The 12,163-nt window shown below is 39.1% G+C and overlaps 1 protein-coding gene and 1 pseudogene across 2 annotated transcripts in view; one reads left to right on the top strand and one right to left on the bottom strand.

Moving 5' to 3' along the window:
• Positions 1–2,757, bottom strand: part of ATP7B (ATPase copper transporting beta) — a 49,802-nt gene extending 47,045 nt beyond the window's left edge. The window contains exon 1 of one of the 2 annotated variants that reach the window (XM_074960200.1): positions 1,977–2,757. In XM_074960200.1, coding sequence (XP_074816301.1) covers positions 1,977–2,219 — 243 coding nt within the window. In that variant the 5' untranslated portion in view covers positions 2,220–2,757. The remainder of the gene's footprint in view (positions 1–1,976) is intronic. The other variant, XM_074960191.1, reaches the window with a different exon arrangement.
• Positions 2,758–10,009: 7,252 nt separating this feature from the next.
• LOC141981113 (5S ribosomal RNA) lies at positions 10,010–10,129 on the top strand (annotated as a pseudogene).
• Positions 10,130–12,163: the final 2,034 nt, after the last annotated feature.

Here is a 12,163-nt window from a genome sequence, read left to right as displayed (position 1 = left end):
CAATATTATTCCATGGAATTCATCCTTCAGGAGAAGGTTAATTTTAAAAGGCAATACCTCTGTATGATCCTTTATAGCTTCAAAGCACTTTACTAACTAAACCCTGCTACATCTCTGCAAAGGAGGTATTGTCACTCCCATTTTACCAATGGGAAAGAAGGCAAAGAAAGGTTTAAGTAATTGTAGCAAGTCTTACTAGATTGCTATACCATATACCGCACATTTAATGCCTCTGAGGGCTCAGTTTAAGTTTAATTAAAAATGGATTATTTTAAGCAGCTTTGTTTAAAATTTTTACATTGGTGCAGAGGGGGAAGGCCTCTGTGGTACATGTACTTTTATTTCTGATTTGGAATGAAAAAAGCCTGACTGCATGCAGTTTTCATGTTTCTGATATAATTAGTAGTACAGTATACCCAACATAGTAAATACCTGAACCAAGTATGTAGAAAGACCAGCTGGCAGAAGTAACCTAATCTTATGTCATGTTTTATGGAAAACAGCTATAATATGAGAAACAAACAACTATAGATAGTAAATGCCTTCAGGTTTACTTGGCCTGTCCCTGATTGTCATTTCATTCTACTTTGATGGCAATTGTTTAAGTCACTTTAAAACTAACTATAAACATACACAGGTTTAAAAAATAAGTCATTAAAAATATCCTGTCAGTTAAAACACCAGACTGTGAGTCAAGTTACACTGTTATAGTTTATGTTTCAGAGTAACAGCCGTGTTAGTCTGTATTCGCAAAAAGAAAAAGGAGTACTTGTTGCACCTTAGAGACTAACCAATTTATTTGAGCATGAGCTTTCGTGAGCTACAGCTCATTTCATCGGATGCATCCGATGAAATGAGCTGTAGCTCACGAAAGCTCATGCTCAAATAAATTGGTTAGTCTCTAAGGTGCAACAAGTACTCCTTTTCTTGTTATAGTTTATGTGCACTTTAGTATTATGCTGTATCATCTGTATTTTTAGGAAGAATCACAACTGTATTTTGCAAGTTCAGGTTTTTCAAAATGAAATAGCACTTCCTCCTAATAAGACTTACTGTACAAAACTATGATACAATTACAGACAAGCCCAAGTGAGAAGGCAGTTGTGGCAATTGTACTACCATGAACTTTTGCCGGTATCAGTGGTATAGTTATAGATAAGTAACATCTATAATTATGATCATTTTCACTGTGTGAAAGTAGAATGAATTATAATTTCAATAAAGAAATGCTACTTGAAGGGTTTGTTGAAATATAGTTGTCAGGAAGAGAAACATTAAGGCGTGTGAGACAATGGGTCCTCAAACTAATTAACTGAGAGCTCCTACTGAGCTAGGAGATTGGTAAACGTTAGTATGCAAATAAGATATGTATGTATATGTGTCAGTTTCTGCTTCCTTTTGTCTCTTATGTTAAATTGGCTTTGGCTTAGCTGTATAAATGTTATCTTTAGCCTCAGAGAGGGGCTCACATCTGGGTGCATTGGCAAAGCGCTTTGCTAACAAACAGAGCGGTCTGACAAATTACGCGAGTCCTGAATCTGACTTTGACAACTGTTCAGGCAATTTCTCTCATGCCACAGGATAACCAAACCACAGACTGATGCCTAACTTCTGAAATAAACGCAGCTTAAAAAGAAGGAAGGCTAACACATTATATGTATATGTTGTAATTACTAGGGATTCCCACTTCATATTATTCTAGGTAGAGCTGGCAATGATGCCTACTAGTTAAAACTGCCTAATATTTTAAAACTTTGCATTTATGCATAGATGATATTTCAGAGAATTTCAAAATACTTTGCACTTGTACAGCAATTTTTTTATGCGAGAAAATCCAAGATTTTACAGACATTAGTTATACTTCAGCACTCCTGGGATCGCAACGAACTTTGAATATAAAGGGGTAATGTATCAATTTACAATCTATATCCAGTACACTTTGTTTTAAGCTCCAGTACATTTACTTGCAAACTTACATGCATGCTGTTGACTTCTGATGCTCCCACAGAGTAACTCTGTGAAACTTTCTCTTCTTTCTGAGAACAGCCGCCTGCTTTTCCAGGAGATCCTGACTTGGAGGGTTCACTGACAATCAGTAGTGTAGGCACAGCATTAGATGATTGCCGCTTATGAAAAGTCACCAAGGTTACATTTTTGTTATTTAAAGTAGCCAGGGTGGACTGGTCCCTTTTCAAATCACTGTCTGATTCACTCTCCATTATCTTTCCAGGCTTCAAATATTGTAATGCCAAATGGGATGTTATTCCATAAATTACCAGAAAAACTTGTCCCAGTGATATCCAGAACAAAAATTCTGTTCCTCTACATCAATATTCTCCTCTTTAGAATTACGAGTTCACCATGAATACATAATCTGCCCCCTTTACATGTAAGTAGCATGCTGCACTCAACTGTATGCTCTTACACCCGGTTTAAATACTCCCCACCAATCAGCATCACTTTGCACTCTACTAATCTTTGCACACAGCACTTCTGCTTGCTCAGCCAAGGCTGCCTTTCACAAGCTCCTCAAACATGACCTGTGTGCAGCAACCCAGTGCACAATTAACTCAAACAGCCAAGCAGTAGCTCCTCTGTGGCCGTGTGCATAATCACAGCTCCTGGACACACAGCCTATGGGTAGTAGCACGTAATCCACTTCCTTTTATTATTAAACGAACCGCAATTTCTTGAATGAAATACAGTCCCCTCTATGTTTCAGAGATGCCTCAGATTACATTGACAGGTAGTTATTTCCCAGCCTGTCAGACTTGCATTTATATGAAAAGTTATTCAATTACTGCAAACATACAATCATCGGTGCTGGAACTAGGGGTGCTGTCGCACCTCCTGGCTTGAAGTGGTTTCCATTTTATACAGGATTTACAGTTTGGTTTAATGTCTCTCAGTACTCCCACTGTACAAATGGTTCCAGCGCTCCTGCATACAGCTCTGTTGTCAGCTGCACTAACTAAAAATCTCTTCTTGTCTATTAAAAAGACAAGGTTCGTGAGGTAATGTCTTTTATTGGCCCAAATTATTTTGGTGAGAGACAAGCTTTTGAGCTTACACAGAGCTCTTCTTCAGGTCTGGGAAATGTATTTATCTGCGACATGCTGAGTACAAGGTGGAACAAGTAGTTTAGAAATAATTCTATGCAAAGGACCATTCAAGGTAAAGTGGCCAGTTAACACCTCTCCTGTCACAGGGGGAAAGGCAGAAAAAAAAAAACCTGGGGGGGGGGTGTTATTTAATGGGTTATAGGGTGTTGTAATAAGCCATAAATGCAGTCTCTCTAGTCAGCCCATGATTTTTAGTGTCTTGCAAAGTTATGAATTTAAGCTTCCAGGCATAGGCACCAACTCCATGGATGCTCCAACGGGATATTACAGTGCAAATATTTGTAATAAAAATAATATAAAGTAAACACTGTACACTTTGTATTCTGTATTTTAATAGAAATATTTTTGAAAATGTAGAAAAACATCCAAAATATTTAATGAATTTCTATTGGTATTCTATTGTTTAGCAGTGCAATTAATCGCGATTAATTTTTTAAATCACGATTACTTTTTTTTTTTTTTGAGTGAATCGCGTGAGTTAACTGCACTTGACAACCCTAATTATTTGTAATACTTACATATAAAAGTAACCTTATATAATATATTAAAATATTAGTTGTAAATATGTATTATATTAGGTTACTTTTATATGTAATGTTTTTGTACTTTTATTATTACTTATATGTAAAATCCATTTATACGGAACATCTCTTAAATATAAAAGAAAAAGTGACATGTTTTACCTTATCAGAACAAAAAAATGATTTAATGATCCTGAATTGAAATTTTTCAGAGATTTTATTTTGTATGAAATTTCAGCTTTTTGTTCCGATTCAAAAGGTTTCAAAATGTGAAACGTTGGTAATTTCTGCGGGACAGAAATTCTGGTTTCTGACAGGTTTCCAGTTAAGATAAATTTGGACTCTCAGACTATGGCCAGGTCTACACTCCAGACTTGTATCAGTATAACTAGATTGCTCAAGGGCGTGAAAAATCCACATACAACCCCGAGCGATATAATTATAATAACCTAACCCCCCCCCAAGCAGACAGCGCTCTGTTGGCAGAAGTGGTGAATTAACTACGCTGACGGGAGAAGCTCCCCAACCAGCGTAGGAACACCTTCACTTAAGCTACAGCAGCGCAGCTACACTGATACAGCATTTTAAGTGTAGATCTGCCCTAAGTTTGGTCAAGTGTCTTCATCTTCCCTGACTGAGGGGGATATTGAATATTAATTTGGATGTGGACTAAAGTAGCCATATTTATTATAGGGTTTTGTGCATGCACAAAAAAAGGTGTTTTAGTATTTGCAATGTATGAATCTGCATTTTAAAAGGGCCTTTTGGATGCAGATAGTTCTCTATGGATGGGAGAGACACATTCAGGTGATCAGGGATAGTAGACTAAAGTTAAGGATCTCATTTAGGCTTCACTGAGCTAGTCTTTGGTGCAGAGGTGTAAAGGGATTGCTCCAGGACTGTTTTTGCACATTATGGGCTTGATTAGAAATAATAAGGGTCCATTTTGGTTTGGTGGCATGTAATTTGATGCTTTCTGCAGAAATGCAGGATTTCAATAGCAGAGTAATATGAGGATAAGGAACACATGCCAGAAAAGTAAAAGGACACCCCAGAGTTTGCTTTATTAAGGCATCAGGAATTGCTAAACATGATTATTTATTTAGACTATCGTAGCATCCATAACGTGCTAAGTGCTTTCTAAACCCAAAAGACGACACTCATTGCTTGCAGATTATGTTCCCAAGATGGACCCGCCTGCATTTTAAAAAAGATGGTTGCTGCCCATTTCTAATCTCTCTAGGTTCTTCTCAAAAGGAAAACATCTTAAAATTTCCAAAACAATTACACTGCAACATGAGAAGCCTGGGTTCAAGGACAAACCTAGGGGGTTAGATTTCCTTAAGCTGACAGACAAAAAGAACAGGCTCAGATGCATGCATGTCAGGCGGAACAGAAGAGGGAAGTCGAGAAATTTTACTACTTAAAGTACATATAAAATCTACCACTTGACAAATCATCACCTAATCTACCACTTGACAAAGTCAGAATGGCCTTGATTGTCATTCTTCAGATTTAGATACATCATTGAGAACAGATGCAATATTGTCATCCCTAAGTGTTCAAAAATCACAAGGCAGCTGCCCAAAATCATGATGTTGGGTTAAAAAGCAAGAGATCTGAATATATTATAAGGTTCTTTTAATTTGCCTTTGCATTTTTGAGCCCTGAGGTCCACTCAGCTGGTGTTTAAGATTTGCTTTGCAGCTACAAGGGCTAGAATCATACTTTTATTAAAATGAGCTGAGATCTCACATATTCATGCGATTCCAGGAGATGGAGCTTTAAGAAAACCCCCCACAAAATATCATGAAACACAGTAAAATCATGAGACTTGATAACTTTGCAGTTGGTTTCCAAAATATTGCTTGGACTGGGAGAAAAAAAACAAAACAAAACAAAACAAAAATTTACTCTGTAGAAAAACAGCCACTGAATTTAAGGGAAATATCCCACTCATACAATTCTTACGAGTTCTGTAAATTAAAGGCCTGCGGTCATTACATTTATACATTTTCTACTCAAATAAATCTATGGTATTAACACATCCTTGCATATCATGGCATTTTTCTTTCATATTAATCCACACAAGGCTAGACGCTTTTTCCATTGAAGACAGTCAGTTCTGCTACTGACTTCATTGAAAGTTGAATCAGGTTCAGGGCATTTAATTACACTCTGTACTTTTCCAAGCCAACGGACATACTTTTCAATGAAAAAAAAAAAAAAAGGGCCATATCTATTTTATCATGAACAGGGCACCAACTAGGTATTTTACACTTAGCTGACTTTCTTCACTCTTAAAGAGAGGGATTGGATTCACACCCAGATTTCAGAACCGCAGCTTTGACCTATGAGATCAAAAGAGCCTCGACCAACTTTTCTTGACTGCATTACAACATTGCAGGAAAAGCATAATAGCAGTTCTTAGATATACCAGTGTCAACATAAATTGAAAGGTAAACATATTCCTCTAAAAGATTAATAGATGAAATGATCACAAGCAATATAATTTCTTATATGAAAAAGCCTGGGATCATCATAACACAAGTTATACAAACCACTTGATTTCATAAAATCTACACACTTGGAGCCAAATTCATACCTGCTTAAGCAACAGCATCAAACAGAAGTTGGTGACTTTGTCCCAGTTCGAACCAGGTCTGAATTTTGGCTTCAATTCTTTGTAAAACTTGAGTTGGAGTCTCTTCCTGTCCCCAAACTAAAAACTAAGGAATCTTTCTTATAAACTTTTAAGAACAAAAGACCAGCAACCTTATTTCCCAAAATAAGAGTGTGCCCAGTTCTGATCTGACACCAGTTTTACAACAGCATAAGATCACCGAGTTCAGTAGAACTGCAAGGAAGATCAATATCTGTACTTCTGCACACCCAAGGCAAAAAAAAAAAAAAATCTGTGGCTGCAGAGGTAAGGGCAATAAGGAGTTTTTAAATATATTAGGAACAAAAAGAATCCCGACAATGATATTGATCAATTACTAGAGGAAAATGGTAGAATTATCAATAATAATGGAGTGGCTGACATGAGCTTCTTTTAATAAAGAATTAAAGGAGGGAAATATAATTAATTCCAGCTGACATGGGTTTATGAAAACTAGAGCTTGTCAAACTAACTTGAAATTTTTTTTTGATGAAATTACAAATTTGGTTGATAAAGGCCTATTACACTTAAGGAGATCAATCTATGTATCTGAAAGGAACAGTTAAGGGGTGACTTGGTTACAGCCGGTAAGTCTGTACATGAGGAACCAATATTTAATAATAGTCTCTTCCATCTGGCAGAGAAAGGTATAACATGATCCAATGACTGGAAGCTGAAGCTTGACAAATTTAGACTGGAAATAAGGCATATGTTTTTAAGGGTGAGAGTAATTAACCACTGGAACAATTTACCAAGGATCAGGGTGGATTTTTAAATCAAGACTGAATGTTTTCTAAAAGCTATGCTCTAGGAATTATTTTGGGGAAGTTCTTTGGCCTGTGTTATATAGGAGATCAGACTACGTGATCACAACTATCAGTTCTGGTCTTGAAATCTATGAATCTATAGCCGGCACCTGGCAAAACCCACTCTAGATAGGATCACTAAATGACTTGCAGTATCATCTCCCCATTTTCAGTGCTCTTAACTTTCTGAAAGTTTCATCTCTGTGCTAAAGTTTTTCCATGTTTGGCCTTTGATCAAAGCTGACTTTTTCTAGAAAGTCTGAGCAAAACCAGTATATAAGGTGAACAGAAAGGAATAACTCACTAATGTTTTCCCAATTTTAAGTAAATTTTTATTAAATATTACTTGAAATTAATGAATTTTACAATTTGAACCATTCCAGGATGGCTCATCTTAACAGACATAAAAAGAAAAGGACTACTTGTGGCACCTTAGAGACTAACATTTATTTGAGCATGAGCTTTCGTGAGCTACAGCTCACTTCATCAGATGCATTCAGTGGAAAATACAGTGGGGAGATTTATATACATAGAGAACATGAAACAATGGGTGTTACCATACACACTGTAACCAGAGTGATCACTTAAGGTGAGCTATTACCAGCAGGAGAGCAGGGGGGGAGAACCTTTTGTAGCGATAATCAAGGTGGGCCATTTCCAGCAGCTGACAAAAACATTGGAGGAACCGGGGGGGGGGGGGGGGGGGGCGGGGAAATAAACATGAGGAAATAGTTTTACTTTGTGTAATGACCCATCCACTCCCAGTCTCTACTGGAGCCTAAATTAATTGTATCCAGTTTGCAAATTAATTCCAATTCAGCAGTCTCTCACTGGAGTCTGTAGGGAGTGGGTTTTCAACCTGCTTGGCCTTGTACGGGAGGTGATCCCTGGTGATGTAAGCCCTTTCACTGTTGTGAAATACATAGCTAAATAGGTTCACGTTTAAAAACTCAGTCTGGTGCATAGGTGGTAACTTCTGCTACCTACACTGCTGTCACTTAGCAATTTCAACCTTTTTTTCGAAATTGTTCTGTAAATTTCGTAACGATTTTTAGTATAACTGTGAGGCTGGTGGACTAGGTGACAGCTCTTTCCAAGACTTTAGACCTCAGCCACCCCTGACAAATTTATTGCTGGAAACCAGTTTAATTCACTTCGTGTGTTAGTAAAGTTAAGATAGGTATTGGACTTATAATGTGTTTAGTGTTCAGACTTTATGGAATGCTTGTAAGTTACCACATGCATTGATCTCACTTATATCTGTATCACATGCTACAAGGTAATATTTAAGGTTTCAGAGTAGCAGCCATGTTAGTCTGTATTCACAAAAAGAAAAGGAATACTTGTGGCACCTTAGAGACTAACAAATTTATTTGAGAATAAGCTTTTGTGAGCTACAGCTCCAATGAAGTGAGCTGTAGCTCACGAAAGCTTATGCTTAAATAAATTGGTTAGTCTCTAAGGTGCCACAAGTACTCCTTTTCTTTTTGGTAATATTTAAGTTTTTGCTTTGTAACTATAAAAAAATGTTTGCTGTGAAACTGTGAACCCAGTCAGGAGGGATCGTCTCCTGCCCATCACGAAGGCCTATCAAGACTAAATGGACCATTATGGGACATCACAATACAAAGACTGTTGTTAATAGCTTCTTCATGGGAGTAAGGGGCAATGTGCAAAGAGGCTCGTCCCATCAGCTTGAATTCTGGAAGAACAAAATAAAAGTAGCGGTCAATAAATTTTTCATCTCTTTTGCTGTTTGGACTCTCACAGCTATGAAACAAAAGCAGAGATCCCCAGGGTCCACCTGGGATAGCCCTAAACGACATTCAGAGCTGGCAGATTACTATCTCTCTGTTACCTTTTGAAACCATAGAACGTAACTCATTTGTATATATATTCTTGCCGGCTTTAACCTTGCAATAACTCTCCCATTTCTTTTCTTGGTTAATAAATCCTTAGTTAGTTTACTGTAGGATTGGCTACAAGTGTTGTGCTTGTGGGAGATCTAATGTAGAAGTTGACTTGGGGCAAGTGACTGGTCTCTTGGGAATGGGAACAACCAAATATTTGGTGTATAACCACCATAACTTGCCTGGGTGACAAGAAAGATAGATTGGAATGCCAAAGTGGACTGTCTGTGACGCCATGGTAAGACTGTTATAGTGTGTTAGGAGTTCACATTTGTTGTTGGGGTGGTGAAACTTAATTATAGAACACAGCCAGTTCGGGATCTCTGCCCTGCTTCTTGACAGTCTGCCCTCAGTCGAGAGCCTCTTCAGAGAGCGTGACAACAACTTGTGTGTTGTCTTGTTTTGAATAGGTAAATGAAATATAGGGTGTGACACTGCACCCCATATTCTTCACAATGATATGATTATGGCACAATTATGATGTATTTTGTACAAGATGGTTTATGTTGGGTGATAACAGGGCCGATACGGATGTCTTTTGAAACAAAGATATCGGTGTAACACCACCTTGCATTTGCGTTGTGAACGCTCTTTCTAAAATATAACAAGCCAATATGCTGAACAAATCCAGCAGAACTAGATGCATGTAAAAGCAAGATTAAGACAAACTGATTTTAACTCTTGCTTCTTACTATCTTATGCTGCCAACTATTGGAAATAAACTCTATGCATGTAACAAGAGAAGTTAATAGCAGCAATGTGATTTTTCCAAATTCTGTTCTATATAGGATCTTAACATATTCATTGCCATTGTGTCTCAGCACTTCCAGCAGTGCATTAAGTGATGTGACTTGCATCTGTCACTAGCATGGCCCAAATCCTCCCCTCTATCTCCATGAGTGGAAAAGAAGAAAAACCTTCACAGAAACTCATTCTATCACCACAGTATCTGAGCACCTTCCACATAAAGTCAATAGCAGTTGCAATGTCATAGTGCCCTAACCAGACCAAATGCCCTCGATCCCGTCTGATCTCGGAAGGTAAACCGTCCCAGGCCTGGCTAGTACTTGGATGGGTGACCTCCTGGGAATCCCAGGTGCTGTAGGCACTGATTTAGTTGGGGTTGGTCCTGCTTTGAGCAGCAGTTTGGACTAGACGATCTCCCGAGGTCTCTTCCAAACCTAATGTTCTATGATTCTATGAGTGGATATCATGGAGTCTCTGGCATTTCTTCCTTTTCGAGGTAAAGCTCTGCTTAGGGAAGGGTGTTTGCTTTTGATGCTTAATTTCTTTTCTGTAGAGCTTTATTGAGGCAAAGTGGGTGCTAGTGCTCTGAGTGTCATTCTTAGGGGCAGAAAGCCTCCCACTCTGAGTTATGCAACCCACCCACTGAGGTGGATCAGGGACAGCCCATTGCAGTGTTGCTCTGAAAGGGAGCATAGGCCAGAAGGCAACACAGATTTACCAAGCCTCCACAAGGATGGCTCTTGCTTTGCCAGATTTCTCCCCCCCATGCTGTCTTGATCTATGGTTCAAATCCACTGCCAGAGCAGCTAGCAGCAGGGAGCCCTCTGATGGAACAGTGCGAAGGACACTGCAGAAGTGCAAGTGTATAGAGTTTATAGTCCCTATAAGACTAATCCATGTGAGAACAATTGAGCCATAGGACATTAGCTGTTTAAGTCACATACCTGTGACCCAAGAGCCCTGCAGATGCCAATTGGCCGAGGACACACCGTACCATAACTCATCAGGTCTTACACACTCCTGACCACAGCTCACTGTTGTCATAAACTGTATCTAAAAGATGTCACGTAAGGCGTTGTATGCAAACTGGTAACACACTGGCCATTAATATTATTGTGTGATGTATGTTGTCATGGAGTCAGTGTCTCAGTGCTCTGAATGAAATCGGTCAGGACTCTAGTGCAGCGTCTCCCCCCTCAGGGCACACTCTCACCAGGGCAAGAAGCCTCCTCGGCTTCAGCGCTTCCTGGTTCTGACCTCAGTGCATTCAGCACCCCTGTGGACACCGGGAGCTTCTTGGAGTGAGTCCACCTAGACGGAACTCCTGGGGAAGCCTTACACCAAGAGTGCAAGTAGGGCAGTACCCTCCAGTACACAGTACGGGCAAGAAATTTTTAGCAGGTACCAGAAAGACTTGGTGCTAACCCCGCCCCTACCAGAGGGGGTGGGTGGGGCTGCGCTCTGCTACTTAAAGGAGCAGAACATGGCTATCCTGGGAGCGCATTCATTCTTTATTTGGCTTTAACAGCACAATACATATGCTAACAAACTTAAACAAAGCCTATGTACTGAGGACTCCTGATCAACGTAACAGCATAATACATATGCTAACAAACTTGTTACGTTGATCAGGAGTCCTCAAGAGGGAAGTGGGGGAAGGAAGGTGTTTAAACAATGTTTTTGATTCTGTTTCTCCCCAGTGGTCTGAATTATCCATGACATCTATACTATATCACACCAAGTCCAAATCATTAGAGGAATGCCTCTGCTTGCACTGACAAGAGGATGTTTGGATTGTGATGTCAGCCCAGTTCTGCAGCCTGATAGGAATCAGGAGTTGTTCCCAGTGTACATAGAATTCTTCTTTGCAGCCAAACTAGTCTAACATGCATTTTGTTGACTGGAACTGGAGCAGCAAAGCAAAGAAAACAAGTGCCTAATTTTCCAGCTTTGTGGATGAGATAATTATAAGTGAAGATTATAATGCCGGACAATGATGGCCTTAAACCAGCTGCCTCAGGAATCTGCCAAGAATGTTGCTGAAAATATGTCCCTCATCTTAGCAACGGAGCTAAGACTTATCAGACATCTGCCCACCTTTATTCGAATGAAGCTCCTTCTGATCGGACAGCTCAGGCATTGTCAGTTTTGTCCAGAACAATTTACAAACTTGGAACCTAATCCTGTAAACCCTAAATCATTTGATCAATCCCATGAAGACAATGGGACCATTTGCAGGACTATGGACCACTTTTGTGGACTAGTAAGAGTTTCAGGAGGCTGTTCCTATAAAAAGAAAAAGGAGTACTTGTGGCATCTTAAAGACTAACAAATTTATTTCAGCATAAGCTTTCGTAAGCTACAGCTCACTGAAGTACAGCGAGTACAGCGAATA

This window comes from Natator depressus, chromosome 1 (genome assembly GCF_965152275.1).
Source record: "Natator depressus isolate rNatDep1 chromosome 1, rNatDep2.hap1, whole genome shotgun sequence".
NCBI lineage: Eukaryota > Metazoa > Chordata > Testudines > Cheloniidae > Natator > Natator depressus.
The sequence above is the reverse complement of the archived record's forward strand: the minus strand, read 5'-3'. Positions and strand labels throughout refer to the sequence as shown.